This window comes from Coregonus lavaretus (genome assembly GCF_964263955.1).
Source record: "Coregonus lavaretus genome assembly, chromosome: 2".
Taxonomy (NCBI): Eukaryota; Metazoa; Chordata; class Actinopteri; order Salmoniformes; family Salmonidae; genus Coregonus; species Coregonus lavaretus.
In genome coordinates this window covers 45,076,581-45,095,978 of record NC_139989.1, presented here as the reverse complement: position 1 = coordinate 45,095,978, position 19,398 = coordinate 45,076,581, and the positions used below count along the sequence as shown (strand labels likewise).

General features: G+C 43.2%; 3 protein-coding genes across 3 annotated transcripts in view; 1 reads left to right on the top strand and 2 right to left on the bottom strand.

The window, feature by feature from the left end:
• LOC311139211 (protein FAM234B-like) overlaps nucleotides 1-10,124 on the top strand; it is a 17,161-nt gene extending 7,037 nt beyond the window's left edge. The window contains exons 10-13 of the mRNA XM_084174116.1: nucleotides 315-347; nucleotides 7,694-7,814; nucleotides 7,921-8,150; nucleotides 8,268-10,124. Of these exons, the coding sequence (XP_084030242.1) occupies nucleotides 315-347; nucleotides 7,694-7,814; nucleotides 7,921-8,150 (384 nt within the window). The 3' untranslated portion in view covers nucleotides 8,268-10,124. The remainder of the gene's footprint in view (nucleotides 1-314; nucleotides 348-7,693; nucleotides 7,815-7,920; nucleotides 8,151-8,267) is intronic.
• A 2,001-nt stretch (nucleotides 10,125-12,125) lies between these two features.
• Nucleotides 12,126-14,643, bottom strand: LOC311137714 (NADH dehydrogenase [ubiquinone] 1 alpha subcomplex subunit 6-like). The gene is made up of 3 exons (XM_084172268.1): nucleotides 14,486-14,643; nucleotides 12,605-12,720; nucleotides 12,126-12,343 (listed from the first exon to the last, which is right to left on the bottom strand). Exons 1-3 carry the CDS (start codon nucleotides 14,622-14,624, stop codon nucleotides 12,212-12,214), a joined length of 387 nt encoding a protein of 128 aa, XP_084028394.1. The 5' UTR covers nucleotides 14,625-14,643; the 3' UTR covers nucleotides 12,126-12,211.
• A 1,419-nt stretch (nucleotides 14,644-16,062) lies between these two features.
• LOC311139205 (TRIO and F-actin-binding protein-like) overlaps nucleotides 16,063-19,398 on the bottom strand; it is a 30,876-nt gene continuing 27,540 nt past the window's right edge. Inside the window, exons 12-13 of the mRNA XM_084174107.1 lie at nucleotides 18,447-18,646; nucleotides 16,063-18,323 (exon numbers count right to left, since the gene is read on the bottom strand). Coding sequence (XP_084030233.1) covers nucleotides 18,485-18,646 — 162 coding nt within the window. The 3' untranslated portion in view covers nucleotides 16,063-18,323; nucleotides 18,447-18,484. The remainder of the gene's footprint in view (nucleotides 18,324-18,446; nucleotides 18,647-19,398) is intronic.

Sequence of the window (19,398 nt, the reverse complement as noted above, 5' to 3'; positions counted from 1 at the left end):
ATGTAAGAATGCTGTTCATTGACTATAGCTCAGCATTCAACACCATAGTACCCTCCAAGCTCATCATTAAGCTCGAGGCCCTGGGTCTGAACTCCGCCCTGTGCAACTGGGTCCTGGACTTCCTGACGGGCCGCCCCCAGGTGGTGAAGGTAGGAAACAACATCTCCACTTCGCTGATCCTCAACACTGGGGCCTCACAAGGGTGCGTGCTCAGCCCCCTCCTGTACTCCCTGTTCACCCATGACTGCGTGGCCAAGCACGCCTCCAACTCAATCATCAAGTTTGCAGACGACACAACAGTAGTAGGCTTGATTACCAACAATGACGAGACCGCCTACAGGGAGGAGGTGAGGGCTCTCGGAGTGTGGTGTCAGGAAAATAACCTCTCACTCAACGTCAACAAAACAAAGGAGATGATTGTGGACTTCAGGAAACAGCAGAGGGTGCACCCCCCTATCCACATTGACGGGACCGCAGTGGAGAAGGTGGAAAGCTTCAAGTTCCATGGCGTACACATCACCGACAAATTGAAATGGTCCACCCACGCAGACAGTGTGGTGAAGAAGGCGCAACAGAGCCTCTTCAACCTCAGGAGGCTGAAGAAATGTGGCTTATCACCTAAAACCCTCACAAACTTTTACAGATGCACAATTGAGAGCATCCTGTCGGGCTGTATCACCACCTGGTACGGCAACTGCACCGCCCACAACCGCAGGGCTCTCCAGAGGGTGGTGCGGTCTGCCGAATGCATTACCGGGGGCAAACTACCCGCCCTCCAAGACACATACAGCACCCGATGTCACAGGAAGGCCAAAAAGATCATCAAGGATATCAACCACCCGAGCCACTGCCTGTTCACCCCGCTATCATCCAGAAGGCGAGGTCAGTACAGGTGCATCAAAGCTGGGACAGAGAGAATGAAAAACAGCTTCTAGGACATCAGACTGTTAAATAGCCATCACTAGCACATTAGAGGCTGCTGCTGCCTATTGAAATCACTGGCCACTTTAAGAAATGGAACACTAGTCACTTTAATAATGTTTACATATCTTGCACTACTCATCTCATATGTATATACTGCATTCTATTCTATAATATTCTTCTGTATCTTAGTCCATGCCGCTCTGTCATTGCTTGTCCATATACAGTGGGGAGAACAAGTATTTGATACACTGCCGATTTTGCAGGTTTTCCTACTTACAAAGCATGTAGAGGTCTGTATCCAGAAAATCACATTGTATGATTTTTAAGTAATTAATTTGCATTTTATTGCATGACGTAAGTATTTGATACATCAGAAAAGCAGAACTTAATATTTGGTACAGAAACCTTTGTTTACAATTACAGAGATCATATGTTTCCTGTAGGTCTTGACCAGGTTTGCACACACTGCAGCAGGGATTTTGGCCCACTCCTCCATACAGACCTTCTCCAGATCCTTCAGGTTTCGGGGCTGTCGCTGGGCAATACGGACTTTCAGCTCCCTCCAAAGATTTTCTATTGGGTTCAGGTCTGGAGACTGGCTAGGCCACTCCAGGACCTTGAGATGCTTCTTACGGAGCCACTCCTTAGTTGCCCTGGCTGTGTGTTTCGGGTCGTTGTCATGCTGGAAGACCCAGCCACGACCCATCTTCAATGCTCTTACTGAGGGAAGGAGGTTGTTGGCCAAGATCTCGCGATACATGGCCCCATCCATCCTCCCCTCAATACGGTGCAGTCGTCCTGTCCCCTTTGCAGAAAAGCATCCCCAAAGAATTATGTTTCCACCTCCATGCTTCACGGTTGGGATGGTGTTCTTGGGGTTGTACTGATCCTTCTTCTTCCTCCAAACACGGCGAGTGGAGTTTAGACCAAAAAGCTCTATTTTTGTCTCATCAGACCACATGACCTTCTCCCATTCCTCCTCTGGATCATCCAGATGGTCATTGGCAAACTTCAGACGGGCCTGGACATGCGCTGGCTTGAGCAGGGGGACCTTGCGTGCGCTGCAGGATTTTAATCCATGACGGCGTAGTGTGTTACTAATGGTTTTCTTTGAGACTGTGGTCCCAGCTCTCTTCAGGTCATTGACCAGGTCCTGCCGTGTAGTTTTGGGCTGATCCCTCACCTTCCTCATGATCATTGATGCCCCACGAGGTGAGATCTTGCATGGAGCCCCAGACCGAGGGTGATTGACCGTCATCTTGAACTTCTTCCATTTTCTAATAATTGCGCCAACAGTTATTGCCTTCTCACCAAGCTGCTTGCCTATTGTCCTGTAGCCCATCCCAGCCTTGTGCAGGTCTACAATTTTATCCCTGATGTCCTTACACAGCTCTCTGGTCTTGGCCATTGTGGAGAGGTTGGAGTCTGTTTGATTGAGTGTGTGGACAGGTGTCTTTTATACAGGTAACAAGTTCAAACAGGTGCAGTTAATACAGCTAATGAGTGGAGAACAGGAGGGCTTCTTAAAGAAAAACAGGTCTGTGAGAGCCGGAATTCTTACTGGTTGGTAGGTGATCAAATACTTATGTCATGCAATAAAATGCAAATTAATTACTTAAAAATCATACAATGTGATTTTGTACGTTTGCCCACTGACAAAGAAATTATCAGTCTATAATTTTAATGGTAGGTTTATTTGAACAGTGAGAGTCAAAATAACAACAAAAAAATCCAGAAAAACGCATGTCAAAAATGTTATGAATTGATTTGCATTTTAATGAGGGAAATAAGTATTTGACCCCTCTGCAAAACATGACTTAGTACTTGGTGGCAAAACCCTTGTTAGCAATCACAGAGGTCAGACGTTTATTGTAGTTGGCCACCAGGTTTGCACACATCTCAGGAGGGATTTTGTCCCACTCCTCTTTGCAGATCTTCTCCAAGTCATTAAGGTTTCGAGCCTGACGTTTGGCAATTCGAACCTTCAGCTCCCTCCACAGATTATCTATGGGATTAAGGTCTGGAGACTGGCTAGGCCACTCCAGGACCTTAATGTGCTTCTTCTTGAGCCACTCCTTTGTTGCCTTGGCTGTGTGTTTTGGGTCATTGTCATGCTGGAATACCCATCCACGACCCATTTTCAATGCCCTGGCTGAGGGAAGGAGGTTCTCACCCAAGATTTGACGGTACATGGCCCCGTCCATCGTCCCTTTGATGCGGTGAAGTTGTCCTGTCCCCTTAGCAGAAAAACACCCCCAAAGCATAATGTTTCCACCTCCATGTTTGATGGTGGGGATGGTGTTCTTGGGGTCATAGGCAGCATTCCTCCACCTCCAAACACGGCGAGTTGAGTTGATGCCAAAGAGCTCCATTTTGGTCTCATCTGACCACAACACTTTCACCCAGTTCTCCTCTGAATCATTCAGATGTTCACTGGCAAACTTCAGACGGGCATGTATATGTGCTTTCTGGAGCAGGGGGACCTTGCGCCGCTGCAGGATTTCAGTCCTTCACGGCATAGTGTGTTACCAATTGTTTTCTTGGTGACTATGGTCCCAGCTGCCTTGAGATCATTGATAAGATCCTCCCGTGTAGTTCTGGGCTGATTCCTCACCGTTCTCATGATCATTGCAACTCCACGAGGTGAGATCTTGCATGGAGCCCCAGGCCGAGGGAGATTGACAGGTCTTTTGTGTTTCTTCCATTTGCGAATAATCGCACCAACTGTTGTCACCTTCTCACCAAGCTGCTTGGCGATGGTCTTGTAGCCCATTCCAGCCTTGTGTAGGTCTACAATCTTATCCCTGACATCCTTGGAGAACTCTTTGGTCTTGGCCATGGTGGAGAGTTTGGAATCTGATTGATTGATTGCTTCTGTGGACAGGTGTCTTTTATACTTTAAGAGTGTGCTCCTAATCTCAGCTCGTTACCTGTATAAAAGACACCTGGAAGCCAGAAATCTTTCTGATTGAGAGGGGGTCAAATACTTATTTCCCTCATTAAAATGCAAATCAATTTATTACATTTTTGACATGGGTTTTTCTGGATTTTGTTGTTGTTATTCTGTCTCTCACTGTTCAAATAAACCTACCATTAAAATGATAGACTGATCATTTCTTTGTCAGTGGGCAAACGTACAAAATCAGCAGGGGATCAAATACTTTTTTCCCTCACTGTATGTATAGTCACTTTACCCCTACCTACATGTACAAATTACCCCCGCACATTGACTCGGTATATAGCCTCGTTATTGTTGTTTTATTGTGTTACTTTTTATTATTTTTTACTTTAGTTTATTTGGTCAATATTTTCTTAACTCTTTCTTGAACTTTATTGTTGGTTAAGTGCTTGTAAGAAAGCATTTCACGGTAAGGTCTACACCTGTTGTATTCGGCGCATGTCAAATCATACAACAGGTGTAGACCTTACAGTGAAATGCTTTCTTATAAGCCCTTAACCAACAATGCAGTTTTTAGAAAAAAAGTGTTAAGTAAAAAATAATAAGTAAAAAAAGAAAAACAAATATTAAAGAGCAGCAGTAAAATAACAGTAGGGAGGCTATATACAGGGGGTACCGGTACAGAGTCAATGTGCGGGGGCACTGGTTAGTCCAGGTAATTGAGGTAATATACTCCAAAAAGTTTTGGGACACTGTAAAGTCCATGGAGAATAAGATCACCTCCTCCCAGCTGCCCACTGCACTGAGGCTAGGAAACACTGTCACTACCGATAAATCTACGATAATCGAAAATGTCAACAAGCATTTTGCTACGGCTGGCCATGCTTTCCACCTGGCTACCCCATACCCCTGGCTACCCCTACCCCGGCCACCAGCTCTGCACCCTCCGCTGCAAATTGCCCATCCCCCCCCCGCTTCTCCTTCACCCAAATTCAGATAGCTGATGTTCTGAAAGAGCTGCAAAATCTGGACCCCTAGCTGGGCCCTTTCTTTCTAAAATTAGCCACCGAAATTGTCGCAACCCCTATCACCAGCTTGTTCAACCTCTCTTTCTTATCGTCTGAGATCCCCAGAGATTGGAAAGCTGCCGCGGTCATCCCCCTCTTCAAAGGGGGTGACACTCTAGATCCAAACTGTTACAGACCTATATCCATCCTGCCCTGCCTTTCGAAAGTATTTGAAAGCCAAGTTAACAAACCGATCACCGACCATTTAGAATCCCACTGTACCTTCTCCGCTATGCAATCCGGTTTCCGAGCTGGTCATGGGTGCACCTCAGCCACGCTCAATGTCCTAAATGATAAAATAACCGCAATCGATAAAAGACTGCGCAGCCATCTTCATTGACCTGGCCAAGGCTTTTGACTGTATCACCGCATTCTTATTGGCAGACTAAATAGCCTTGGTTTCTCAAATGACTGCCTCGCCTGGTTCACCAACTACTTCTCAGATAGAGTTCAACGTGTCAAATCGGAGGGCCTGTTGTCTGGACCTCTGGAAGTCTCTATGGGGGTGCCACAAGGTTCAATTCTCGGGCCGACTCTATTCTCTGTGTATATCAATGATGTCGCTCTTGCTGCTGGTGACCCTCAGATCCACCTCTACGCAGACGACACCATTTTGTATACATCTGGCCCTTCATTGGACACTGTGTTAACAAACCTCCAAACGAGCTTCAATGCCATACAACACTCCTTCCGTGGCCTCCAACGGCTCTTAAATGCTAGTAAAACCAAATGCATGCTCTTCAATCGAATGCTGCTTGCACCCGCCTGCCCGACTAGAATCACTACTCTCGGCGGCTCTGACTTAGAATATGTGGACAACTACAAATACCTAGGTGTCTGGTTAGACTGTAAACTCTCATTCCAGACTCACATTAAGCATCTCCAATCCAAAGTTAAATCTAGAATCGGCTTCCTATTTCACAACAAAGCCTCCTTCACTCATGCTGCTAAACATGCCCTCGTAAAACGGACTATCCTACCGATCCTTGACTTCGGCGATGTCATTTACAAAATAGCTTCCAACACTCTACTCAGCAAATTGGATGTAGTCTATCACAGTGCCATCCGTTTTGTCACCAAAGCCCCATATACTACCCACAATTGTGACCTGTACGCTCTCGTTGGCTGGCCCTCACTACATATTCGTTGCCAAACCCACTGGCTCCAGGTCATCTATGAATCCCTTCTAGGCAAATCCCTGCCTTATCTTAGCTCATTGGTCACCATAGCAACACACACCCGTAGTATGCGTTCCAGCAGGTATATCTCACTGGTCATCCCCAAAGCCAACACCTCCTTTGGTCGCCATTCCTTCCAGTTCTCTGCTGCAAATGACTGGAACGAACTGCAAAAATCTCTGAAGCTGGAGACTTATCTCCCTCACTATCTTTAAGCATCAGTTGTCAGAGCAGCTTACCGATCACTGCACCTGTACACAGCCCATCTGTAATTAGCCCACCCAACTACCTCATCCCCATATTGTTATTTACATTGTTATTTATTTTGCTAATTTGCACCCCAGTATCTCTATTTGCACATCATCTTCTGCACATCTATCACTCCAGTGTTAATACTAAATTATAATTGTAATTATTTTGCACTATGGCCTATTTATTGCCTTACCTCCATAACTTACTACATTTGCATACACTGTATGTAGATTTTCTATTGTGTTATTGACTGTACATTTTGTTTATTCCATATGTAACTCTGTGTTGTTGTTGTTTTTTCCGCACTGCTTTGCTTTATCTTGGCCAGGTCGCAGTTGTAAATGAGAACTTGTTCTCAACTGGCTTACCTGGTTAAATAAAGGTTAAATAAATAAATAAATAAAACATCTACATCTTGGTAGAGTTAAAGTGACTATGCATAGATAATAAACAGAGAGTAGCAGCAGCGTAAAAGAGGGGGTGGGATGGGGGGGACAATGCAAATAGTCCAGGTAGCCATGATTAGCTGTTCAGGAGTCTTATGGCTTGGGGGTAGAAGCTGTTAAGAAGCCTTTTGGACCTAGACTTGACTAAGGTGGCTGGAGTCTTTGACAATTTTTAGGGCCTTCCTCTGACACTGCCTGGTATAGAGGTCCTGGATGGCAGGAAGCTTGGCCCCAGTGATGTAACAGGCCGTACGCACTACCCTCTGTAGTGCCTTGCGGTCGGAGGCCAAGAAGTTGCCATACCAGGCGGTGATGCAACCAGTCAGGATGCTCTCGATGGTGCAGCTGTATAACATTTTGAGGATCTGAGGACCCATGCCAAATCGTTTCAGTCTCCTGAGGGGGAATAGGCTTTGTCGTGCCCTCTTCACGACTGTCTTGGTGTGTTTGGACCATGATAGTTTGTTGGTGATGTGGACACCAAGGAACTTGAAGCTCACAACCTGTTCAACTACAGCCCCATCGATGAGAATGGGGGCGTGCTCAGTCCTCTTTTTTACCCTGTAGTCCACAATCATCTCCTTTGTCTTGATCACGTTGAGGGAGAGGTTGTTATGTGACAAATAAAGTTTGATTTGATTTGATTTAGCAAACGCTTTGGATAAATGACTAAAATGGAATTTGAATGGAATTTAATTTAATTTACAGGGAGAGAGAATTTAGTTAGAATTCAATAGGGGAATTAACCCCAACCCTGCTGCCAGAATGTTAACAGTAGTCATTGTTCAGGTTGGCAGTGGGAAGATTGAAAGTCCATTTGGGTGTCTCCTGTAATTTGTGGAATTAACCCCAACCCTGATTGGCACAAATATGTAATCCTTTACCTATCGTACTATGGAGATCAGTAGTTGAAATGTATTTTAACAGGTGTCACCAGTGGCGGCTCCAGCCATGCCAGTCATCCGAAAGCTCTTCATGCTGCATCCTACATATCCCACAATCCTGCTGGAGCTCGCCAGCACCACAGACACCATACTTACTGCTGCAGGTGATGCGTGCTGTGCTGTATTTATTATTTTATAATTGTGCATATGATTATGGCTGTTGTTAGTAGTACTGCTGATCAACTGTTTCTCCCCTATTCTCTGTCATAGTGAGTTACCAGGAGCCGCAGAAGGATGCCTCCTACATTACTGTTTCCTCCCGGCCTACCTCTGGCCTGGGGCCTGGGTCTCGGGTGGTGAAGAGCATGAGCCTCAGAGCAGCAATCACTGCTGGACAGATTGTGAGGCTGGGAGAGAGCAGCACCGCCAGGGGACCAGTCAGTAATGGAGTATTTGAGATAAACAAGTTCTTCAGGCGTCTCACCTTCAAACAGCATTAGGTAAAAAGGGGAGGGAACATAGCTAAGTATGTCCAGAATATGCTTTATATGACATGTTGTTTGTGGCGTCTGTGTAGTTTTGGATGACGAAACACATCAGTTTGTTTTCCTGTGTAGAGAGGAGTTACCACTTGCTGGTTGTACATGATCAGAGATAAACCACTGGCGGGACCAAACCTGTGGAAACACCATGACACACACCAAGTGAAGGAGACTCATGGAGATTTATCTCAAGCTGTTTACATTTCCACTTTTGTCCAAAGTACGATTTTATTTTCCATTATTACCCATCTCACTTGCTGAAAAATATTTATTTTGCTGTAGTGTTATTATATGTGTATATATTATGAGTTTAATTATGTATTTATGACCAGTCCATTTTATTGAATATTGAATTTAATATATCAATTACTATTTACCTTGTTTGGGGTGTATGGAAATCAAAATATGTAAATAAGTACATAGAGGAAACTTCTGGAGATCAAGCACAATGATTTGAAAGGTAGGGGTGTAGGTGTAAGGTGTCCATTGGCACAATCGGAACCTCACTCGTTTAGTATATTTTTTATCTACAGAATGAGAGGCAATTACCCAGTTTATTCCTCCAAATACGTTCATTCCCCTCTCACATGTACTTTTTGAATTAGGCAATTGAGGTCTGTGTTCAAGCAGAATTACCCAGTTATGTAAAGGGGGTCTGTACATATTTTTGCTGTAGTGGAGAATGGGGTATGTTGAGCCATTTTTTACATTCAGCATCACTAGATCAAGGGAAATACAGTTTTCTTTCCAACATTTATATCTACATATGTTTCAGGATGTTGTGTATCCCTGGAAATAATCAGATTTCATGTAAACATTATTTTTTTTTGAAAAAAGCTCGTAAAAAAAAAGAAGTGATTTCTTGGCACAACTTACCCTGGGTATGCATAGGGACAGGGTGAATTGAGCATAGGGACAGGGTAAGTTGAGCATAGGGACAGGGTAAGTTGAGCATAGGGACATGGTAAGTTGAGCATAGGGACAGGGTAAGTTGAGCATAGGGACAGGGTAAGTTGAGCATAGGGACAGGGTAAATTGAGCATAGGGACAGGGTAAGTTGAGCATAGGGACAGGGTATGTTGAGCATAGGGACAGGGTAAGTTGAGCATAGGGACAGGGTAAGTTGAGCAGAGGGACAGGGTAAGTTGAGCATAGGGACAGGGTAAGTTGAGCATAGGGACAGGGTAAGTTGAGCATAGGGACAGGGTAAGTTGAGCATAGGGACAGGGTAAGTTGAGCATAGGGACAGGGTAAATTGAGCATAGGGACAGGGTAAGTTGAGCTGCCTTGAGGTAAGTGTGTGATGGTGTCCTGTGACAGTGGGTGATGGTGCTGGCAGGTCAAAGTTTAATTCATGGAATGGGGGTGTGGTATATTGTATATCTGAAATGTATGCCAACATTCAGATATAGATCTCTTTATTCACTATCACTAACCCTTCCATTTCTTGACCAGTTGTCAGGGACAGGGATGTTGTTTCGATGTGCTAATTCATAGGCAAGTTCTCTGCATGAGGCTACTAAGCCCATGAAACTGGTCTGTGAGATTCTTATTATGTTTAGCAAGCTCAGACTCCATGTCATCAGATAAGACCTTGTGTGCCTCTGCTACTTGTCACATGATTCATTTTGTTGTATGGTTTCCTAGAAACAAGGGGTGGCTCAACTAACCCAAAGACTCAACTTACCCCACTCTCCCCTAAAGTATTTTTTGATATGCTACTGAAAGGTTTACATTTCTCTAATCAATAACTATTGTAGTGATGATACATTATTGCTGAGGGCCATGTATGGTAACTGTGCATTTTATTGCTATTGGTACTTGCAAATATTGCTCACATACTGGAAAACATTTACAGATCACAGCAATAAATAAATGTACTGCTGCAATTCTTGCTGCTACAAATGTAGTGTTTTGTACAGCTGTACTACGGATTCAGCTCCGTTCACAATAAATTATCATAAAAACACTGTTTGTTAATTAATCATGAGAAATTGAGAATATTTAATATTCGAGTAAAAGGAGGGCTCAGGGGCGGTGCTTGGGTGCATCCAAAATTATCTCTTTCCGCATTGCTGCAAGCGTCAAAGGCTTGGAAGATGGCGTCGTTCTTGGTTCGTCTGGGAAGACTGTCGGTGTTGAAAAACAGTCGTGTACCAACATTTTCTGGGTTTTATGCTAATGGGTTGGGAGAGGCACTATCTCAGTACCGAACAGTTGTGTACTCAGCATCAGGTGGTATTTTGCCAAAACCCAAGAAGGTGAGTGCTCTCTAATGAAAATATGCGCAGGTCATTTATGAAATGAAATCAATCAAATGTATTTATAAAGCCTTTTTTACATCAGCAGATGTCACAAATTGCTATACAGAAACCCAGCCTAAAAAGGGGGGGAATTTAGTAAAGGTGCCTGAAAGGTATTGGTGTATGAAAAAACGTCCAGGCAAGATTTGTTAGGAAGTTAAAAATACCTGAGGACTCATCTCCATGCAAGTCGCTACATGATTAAGAGCCTACCCATAGAATGATATCTTAGAACTCAATGAATTTAATAGGAATGTTTATCAAGTAGGATCTCTGTGAGCCTATTTCACTGGAAGTGTTATAAATACATGCCTGTTTAAGGCATGTTGTAAATTATTTATGACATGCATTTTATTATTTTATCCTGGTTGTCATTGTGTATAAAATCACCCAGCATTGCAGGCTAACTTAGATATGTTTTTGTGATGGAATTCTTGACAATTGTCCAGACCTCCTTTGGCCTTTTCCGGATTGCTGTGGTAGTGATCCCCTTCCTGTATGTCGGAACTCTGATCAGCAAGAACTTTGCTGCGCTGCTGGAAGAGCATGACATCTTTGTCCCTGAGGATGATGACGATGATGACTGAAGGGTCTGTATGCTCCAAAATATTATATGACCTGGGTGTGCTGTATGTATATTGATCAATAAAATCAACTTTAGATGATCGATCTCTTAACATTTAAGTAATAAAGATTACATTTGACCTTAGGGAAGGTGAGGCCTATTACTGTGTTCTCCCTCAACAGAGCATAATGTTGTGTTACCACTCAAAGACATTGGGAAGACGTGTGACAGCTGAAAAAAGACTTGAGGATCTCAAACTCAACAATGCCTTTCTGGTGCTTCTCTCCTGCCTTCTCTCCCCATCCCTTGTGATGTGTGCCTGCCTGGATACAGAGCTGTTGTATCCAGGCAGGATACAAGTGATAGGACTAATTCCTCCCTGGTGATAACGTTTACATGCACAGATAAGTCTTACTAAATACATTTTAAAAAATCTATGTGCAAGAGGAAACCCTTTGATCAGTTGAAGTTGCATTTGATTTAGCTAGTGATATTTTCTACATTGATGGAAATATTTGTTCTATGTTTTCAATCGTTCTGGGGATATTGATTTATTTGGGAAGGCCTTAGTCAGGTGACAGGCCTGCATAGGTGTCCCTATTTATGTGGTTTCTGATATAGGTTATCAAGAACCCTTGGTCCAAACTGTTAAATTTGTTTTTGATCAACTGATCTAATAAAGACGACCTATATGTAATGTCCGTCAGTGGCATGTCATTCATGACAATTCACAAACTATTCAGAGTCTTATCAACTAATAACTGGCTAATTGAATTGGAGTGGGTACAGGGTAAACACAGGGTCCATGACAACCATACTGATATTCCTTGGTATAAGCCATGGTCTCAGCATCCATCTTCTGAACTTGGTGATCATAAGGGCTAGTTTGCACAAACACTTCTGTATCACATTAAAGCATCTCTACTGTGGCAACGCAGAGGAATAGCTATGAAGTCCACAAGGAGAGCATTAAAGGAGAGCCTTCCAACTTCAAGTGGGAAGTAACAGTCCCATGACTGTTTTCACAAAATGAAAACATTTGTACAAGGAGGACTTGACACAAGATTGGGTATCATGTGTATATTTACAGTTCAATAAGGGGAAGCCTCTGTTACACTGGACAAAACAGGGTGGAAAGTACAGGGAGCAGTTCAATTGTCATGTCCAACATAAAATCTGGACAGAAAGTCTGCAGGGCGTGGTACCTCCGTCTCATGGAAATAGCGCATAATGTGGGTCTTCTGCTTCCAGACATTGATGGTCTCCTGCAGCTCCATCTTACCCTATTGTAAACAAAAGTATGCAAAGAAAACATCACTCACTACACTTGATATGTGGCCATTGAGCTTTGTAAATATTCACATAAAAAAAAAATCTTGATTTGGATGTGTCCCATGTAAAATGATGTAGAGCATGGTAGCCCAGTTATATAGACAGAGTTTGTATCTCGGTCTAGCAGTATAACACTAACCCACCGTGCAACTAAGAAACTGGGTTAACTGCATGAGAGCAAACTAACTGATTGGGGAGCAGAGTAGACTAACCTTAATGACAAGCATGTCAATCACGCGGGGGTCATTGACGTGCTTGTTTCTGTGAAACATCTCCCTCACTTTGTCTCTTCCTTGGCGAGCTGTGATGTCCAGCTGGAAGGTAGTTACTGTGGGACAAAACATAAGACAAGAAGATGTGGGCATTTTATAGGACAACAAGCTCAAGCAAATATTCATATCAACGAAATTGCTAATCATGTCCTATCTGCAAATGTAGGTAGTGTATTGTACTGTCCATACATTAAATAAAAGAAGTGGTTCATGACGATAAACTAGCTAGCTAGCTAGCTCATTGACTAGCTATGTAACCTTAGCTAGTTAGCTGCTAGTACATTGAACAAAAGTATAAAACGCAACATGCCACAATTTCAAAGATTTTTCATGAGTTAATTCATAAGGAAATCAGTCAATTTAAATAAATAAATTAGGCCCTAATCTAAGGATTTCACAAGACTGGGAATACAGACGTGAGTATCTGGAGTGACTACAATTTGCCTCATGCAGCACGACATCTTCACATAGAGTTGATCAGGCTGTTGATTGTGGCCTGTGGAATGTTGTCCCACTCCTCTTCAATGGCATTGCGAAGTTGCTGGATATTGATGAGAACCGGAACACGCTGTCATACACGTTGATCCAGAGCATCCCAAACATGCTCAATGGGTGACGTCTGGTGAGTATGTAGGCCATGGAAGAACTGGGACATTTTCAGCTTCCAGGAATTGTGTACCGATCCTTGCAACATGGGGCAGTGCATTATCATGCTGAAACATGCGGTGATGGCGGTGGATAAATGGCACGACAGTGGGCCTCAGGATCTCATCACGATATCTTTGTGCATTCAAATTGCCATCGATAAAATGCATGTGTTCATTTTCCATAGCTTATGCCTGCCCACACCATAACCCCACCACCACGGGGCACTGTTCACAATGTTGAAATCAGCAAACTGCTCTCCCACACATCTGCCCGGTACAGTTGAAACTGGGATTAAATCTGTGAAGAGCACACTTCTCCAGTGTGCCAGTGGCCATCGAAGGTGAGCATTTGTCCACCAAAGTCTGTTACAACGCTGAACTCAAGACCCTGGTGAGGACGACAAGCACACGGATGAGCTTCCCTGAGACCGTTTCTGACAGTTTGTGCAGAAATTATTTGGTTGTGCAAACCCACAGTTTCATCAGCTGTCCGGGTGGCTGGTCTCAGACGATCATGCAGGTGAAGAAGCCAGATGTGGAGGTCCTGGGCTGGCGTAGTTACACGTGGTCTGCGGTTGTGAGGCCGGATGGACGTACTGCCAAATTCTCTAAAACGACATTTGAGGTGGCTTATGGTAGAGAAATGAACATTAAACTCTCTGACAACAGCTCTGGTAGACATTCCTACCTTCAGCATGCCAGTTGCACACTCCCTCAAAACTTGAGACATCTGTGGCATTGTGTTGTGTGACAAAACTGCACATTCTAGAGTGGCCTTTTATTGTCCCCAACACAAGGTAAACCTGTGTAATGATCATGCTGTTTAATCACCTTCTTGACCTGTCAGGTGGATGGATTATCTTGACAAAGGAGAAATGCTCACTAACAGGGACATAAACACATTTCTGGGATCTTTTACTTCAGCTCATGAAACATGGGACCAGCACTTTACATGTTGCAATTTATATTTTTGTTCAGTGTAGTTGCACCACGTTAGCTAAATCTGGCCATAGATTGAAAGTATATGTTAGCTTACTTACATCGACATGATGTAGCCAATGAGCTAAATAAATATGTAGCTAGAAAGAGTGCCTTACAGCTAGTTAACGTTAGCACGACCTTGACGCTGGGATCCAGCTCGTGCGGTTCTAATACAAAGGAGAGGTTGTTTTACCTGTGTTTGGAACCTCTCTGTACCAGGCACGATACAGTTCCCGAACTCTGCGCTTAGCTTCATCCAGATCCCTGCTGAAAATCGGTTTGACAACTTTAGCAGCACCAGCGGCTGTCCGGGTCGCCGCACTGGACGCCATGTTTGTTTCTTTTATCTTCTTTCCTGGTTAGCCTCGTTTTAATTCTACACTGATTTGAAACATGTATTAGTCCTGCCACCTAGCGTACAAGAGGACATTTATCTGCTTCATGTGGGCTCACTATCTGGGCTCAAGTCAACTCACACACAAAAAAAATGTTTTATTATATGCAGATAGTAATAGGCCAGGTTCAGGGATATACACTATATATACACACAAGTATGTGGACACCCCTTCAAATTAGTGGATTCGGCTACCCATTGCTGACAGGTGTATAAAATCGAGCACACAGCCATGCAAGCTCCATAGACACACATTGGCAGTAGAATGGACCATACTGAAGAGCTGTGACTTTCAACATGGCACCATCATAGGATGTCTCCTTTCCAACAAGTCTGTTCGTCAAATTTCTGCCCTGCTAGAGCTACCCCGGTCAACTGTAAGGGCTGTTATTGTGAAGTGGAAACGTCTAGGAGCAACAAACGGCTCAGACACAAAGTGGTAGGCCACACAAGCTCACAGAACGCTGAGTGCTGAAGTGTGTAAAAATAGTCTGTCCTTGGTTGCAACACTCACTACCAAGTTCCATCAGCACAAGAACTGCTCGTCGGGAGCTTCATGAAATGGGTTTCCATGGCCAAGCAGCTGCACACAAGCCTAAGATCATCATGCGCAATGCCAAGCGTCGGCTGGAGTGGTGTAAAGCTCGCCGCCATTGGACTCTGGAGCAGTGGAAACGCGTTCTCTGGAGTGATGTATCACACTTCACCATCTGGCAGTCCGACAGACAAATCTGGGTTTGGCGGATGCCAGGAAAATGCTACCTGCCCCAATGCATAGTGCCAACTGTAAAGTTTGGTGGAGGAGGAATAATGGTCTGGGGTTGTTTTTCATGGTTCGGGCTAGACCCCTTAGTTCCAGTGAAGGGAAATCTTAACGCTAGAGCATACAATGACATCCTAGACGATTCTGTGCTTCCAACTTTGTGGCAACAGTTTGGGGAAGGCCCTTTCCTATTTCAGCATGAAAATGCCCCTGTGCACAAAGTGAGGTCCATACAGAAATGGTTTGGCGAGATCGGTGTGGAAGAACTTGACTGGCCTGCACAGAGCCCTGACCTCAACCCCATTGAACACCTTTGGGATGAATTGGAACGCCCACTGCGAGCCAGGCCTAATCACCCAACATCAGTGCCCTACCTCACTAATGCTTGTGGCTGAATGGAAGCAAGTACCCACAGCAATGTTCCAACATCTAGTGGAAAGCCTTCCCAGAAGAGGGGGGGACCAACTCCCTATTAATGCCCATGATTTTGGAATGAGACGTTCGACGAGCATGTAGTGTACCATTAGACTAGCCTACATACCATTACGAGTTAGGCTTAGTACAGAGTTCTGAGACTAGTGTAAGTCAGCTAAATATGGATGATTCACACGGCTGTATTAACATGCATTTTATTGCTTGTAAAAGGATGGTACTTTACAGATATCGCATGCCCTACATTAAATATGAAAAACATTGTCAAAAGACAGTTGTCTACTTTATCATCTCGTCACAAAACACATGATAAAAAAAAAACATTGGCTCACTAGACATTTTTGTGGCACAAAAAAATCATGCCACACAATGTTTGGAGGTGGAGGTTGGGAAACGATCGCAACATGCATCTTCTTAGCCTTAGTCAAAAATCAAGAATCCTTGCAAGGTGACAACATTTCATCAAACTTCTACAAGCAATTCTCCAGTCACAGAAGGCACTATATAAAACAAAAAGCACACATTCAGATGACTTTATCTACACACTAGAGGAATGATTGTGATTTCCAATTTGGCTTCCCAGGAATTTACAGTAACAAGCCATGAATGTCACTTTCTCTGTATCAATCCCAATGGTAAATAGTTATAAAGTTTATGTTCATAATGGAGACCAACATTGTAAGATGATATTACACGGAATAAAGCGACAAATAGGTTTGCGAAGTAGAAATTTAACAATGACAACAATCACTGAGAGCAACCATGGTTGATATACAACATTAGGGTCGTTCCACCTCAAAAAGCACAAGAAAGAGGATTGAAACCCACCGTCTCAAATTGTTCAGAAATCATTTCTGTAGTTAGTAAGAGAAGATTAAGATTCCTGTAACATTTTGTTTAAATATAATTTGATCTCATAAATTAAGCTAATTGATTGTGCCCAAATTGGACTAAACTTCTTATAAAATTGGACAACCCTAATAAAATACAATGAATGGCAGTCATGTTTTTCAATAAAATTATTAGCTAACAGCATTGTGATTAGTGACATTTAGCATTAAATCCAACCCAATACCATTGCAAAACACTATATAGTGTATGTTTGGGACTTTTATCATTGAAGACCGTAACACTGAAAACATTAGAACTGCTATAGCTTAATGGTTTTCTTGTTCACCAGGAATGGTCTAACAGTAACTAATCCAGACCTTTTTTGAAGGGAATAAACCACACACACAAGGGGGCCATTTCCTGGACACATATTAAGCATAAAATGACAAACTGAATTGCTTTCATGGAGGACTGGCTGGTTTTCTACCCAAAGTTCCAAATGAAATGAAATGTTGTAATCTATTTAATAAACACAAGAGACCAGCAAAATGGATAAAAGAGCGCGGCAGTATAGCAGGAACAGCGACATCTAGTGGTCAAAACCTGATACTTTCACACTACTTTATGGTAGATAATGCAAGCGACTTCAATTATTAATTTCTCTGAACAGGGGGGGGGGGGGGAGAAAAACATCACCAGATTCATAAGGAATACATTACATAGTATGGAGAAGCAATACTCCAAGCCGCAGCTTCATACTACTTGTTAAACATAGAGAACTGATACTGTATACTGGTTGTTGGTGTTGGATTGGCATGGGGTGTGGTGGGTCCGTTGGTGGCTTTTGACAATGTTAAGAGATTCCTCATGTCTTACTCATTAGTTGGAAGAAGTTTGGTCCAAATCGGATGTTGGGTACTATATTTATTGAATATTATCTGAATCCTATAAAAACAAAGAGAGGCAAATTTGGGTGCAATCAATTACCTTAATTTCTCAGAGATCAAATTAAGTTTCAACAAAATAATGTTTCAGGAATGCCAATCTTAACCGTTGCCAACTACAGAAACGATTTCGGACCAATCCGAGATGGTGGGTGTCATGGCTTGCTGAACTAACATGGAATGACTCATTGGTCTGTACAAATCCATGCTCTGAGATGAAAATAGTTTTGTTTTTGGCGAGAATTTTATCCTGCTTCCGTATTCAGCTTTTTGACAGTAGCCAACATGTAGACCAACTGTTTGTATGTTGGCTACTGTCAACATGTAAACAGTGTCTACATGTAAGTAGGTATTCAGAGAAAGGTAATCCAGTACTGTTTCAGGTCACAAATTCATCACAGCAACTTTCCACAAATAATCCAGTTTCTCAGACCAATATTTTCATTCACTCACTCTCGCACATCCACAATAGAAAAAAAAGTTTAAAAAGTGCAGATAAAAATGTGCGCGACCCAGTGTAATATGACCGATCAGCTGATCCTAGTCTATGCCGCTCATTGGCTGAATGATTGAAAGCTAAGGCACTATCATGGTCCCCCTAGCCGGCATCTTCTGGTGTGAAAACTTCTGCTCCTCTCCTATTTCAGTCACCATTGTGCCCACACGACTAGAAAAACAAACAAAAAATATTAGGCAATCACAGTTTCATCATAGAAGATTGATGTAATCTACTATTTCAAAGCTGTGTGAACATGCCTATGTATCTCTTAATAATGAGCTACGTCTATACCTCTCTGTGTCTCTGAGCAGAGCCCCAGGGGCGGTATCTCAGTGCTCCAGGCTGTTGCCTAGTTTCTGGCCCTCCTGCAGGGCAACTATGGCCAATCTCAGGTGCTCCCTAAGGCTCTGGATCTCCCTCTCGCTCCTGCTCTTCATACCACTCAGCTCCCCGTGCACCTCTTTATACTGCTCACAGGCCGACTGCTTCTCCTATAGGGGTAAGGACACACATACAGAGGTTTATCAGATGGACAAAGTATACCTCTTCAACTCCGGGCAGACATACAATGTTGGGATGGACAGAATAGCCTGAGGACTTGCTCTTGTGATTGACTTGGAGCCATCAACCACAGAAGACAGCTTTGCTAACTTGTAGATTAACATTCCAGTTTGTGTGCATAGTTAAAGTAATCTCCTCCTATACATTGGTTCCTAATAGACGGATTGGTTGTTTAGCAACAAAACCGACGCGTGTGCAGCTATGGGGCAAAAGACGGAGTTGGCTTATACTGTTGACAACATGCAAACTGTCTCCAAATGTTTATTGAAAACAAAAACATTTGCAAAATGAGCACTTGAAGTCTCAAATGCATCGTTACAGTTGTTGGCTAGCTAGCTAGTAGCTAATTTTAGCCATATTGGCATAGACATGACATCACAGTCATAACACCTCAAAACAAGACATGGTATCAATAACAAGATACAACGAGCAGAAACGAGCCACCTATGATTCCCCACATGGCAGCTTCTTGTCATTGTTGCTAGGGGCAATTCCACGTTAACGGAATTACCCTGTTTTTTCACTTTCAAATGTATGCCAAACAAAAACCATTGATTTCAGAGTTTAACTAACCATTCAACTCTATACACAATTTCCACTGAAAACTGTACATAAACTAATTTAGCGGAAGAACTGTGCAGATGCGAAGTTGGTAACGGAATTACGGTAAAATCTCCCTCAG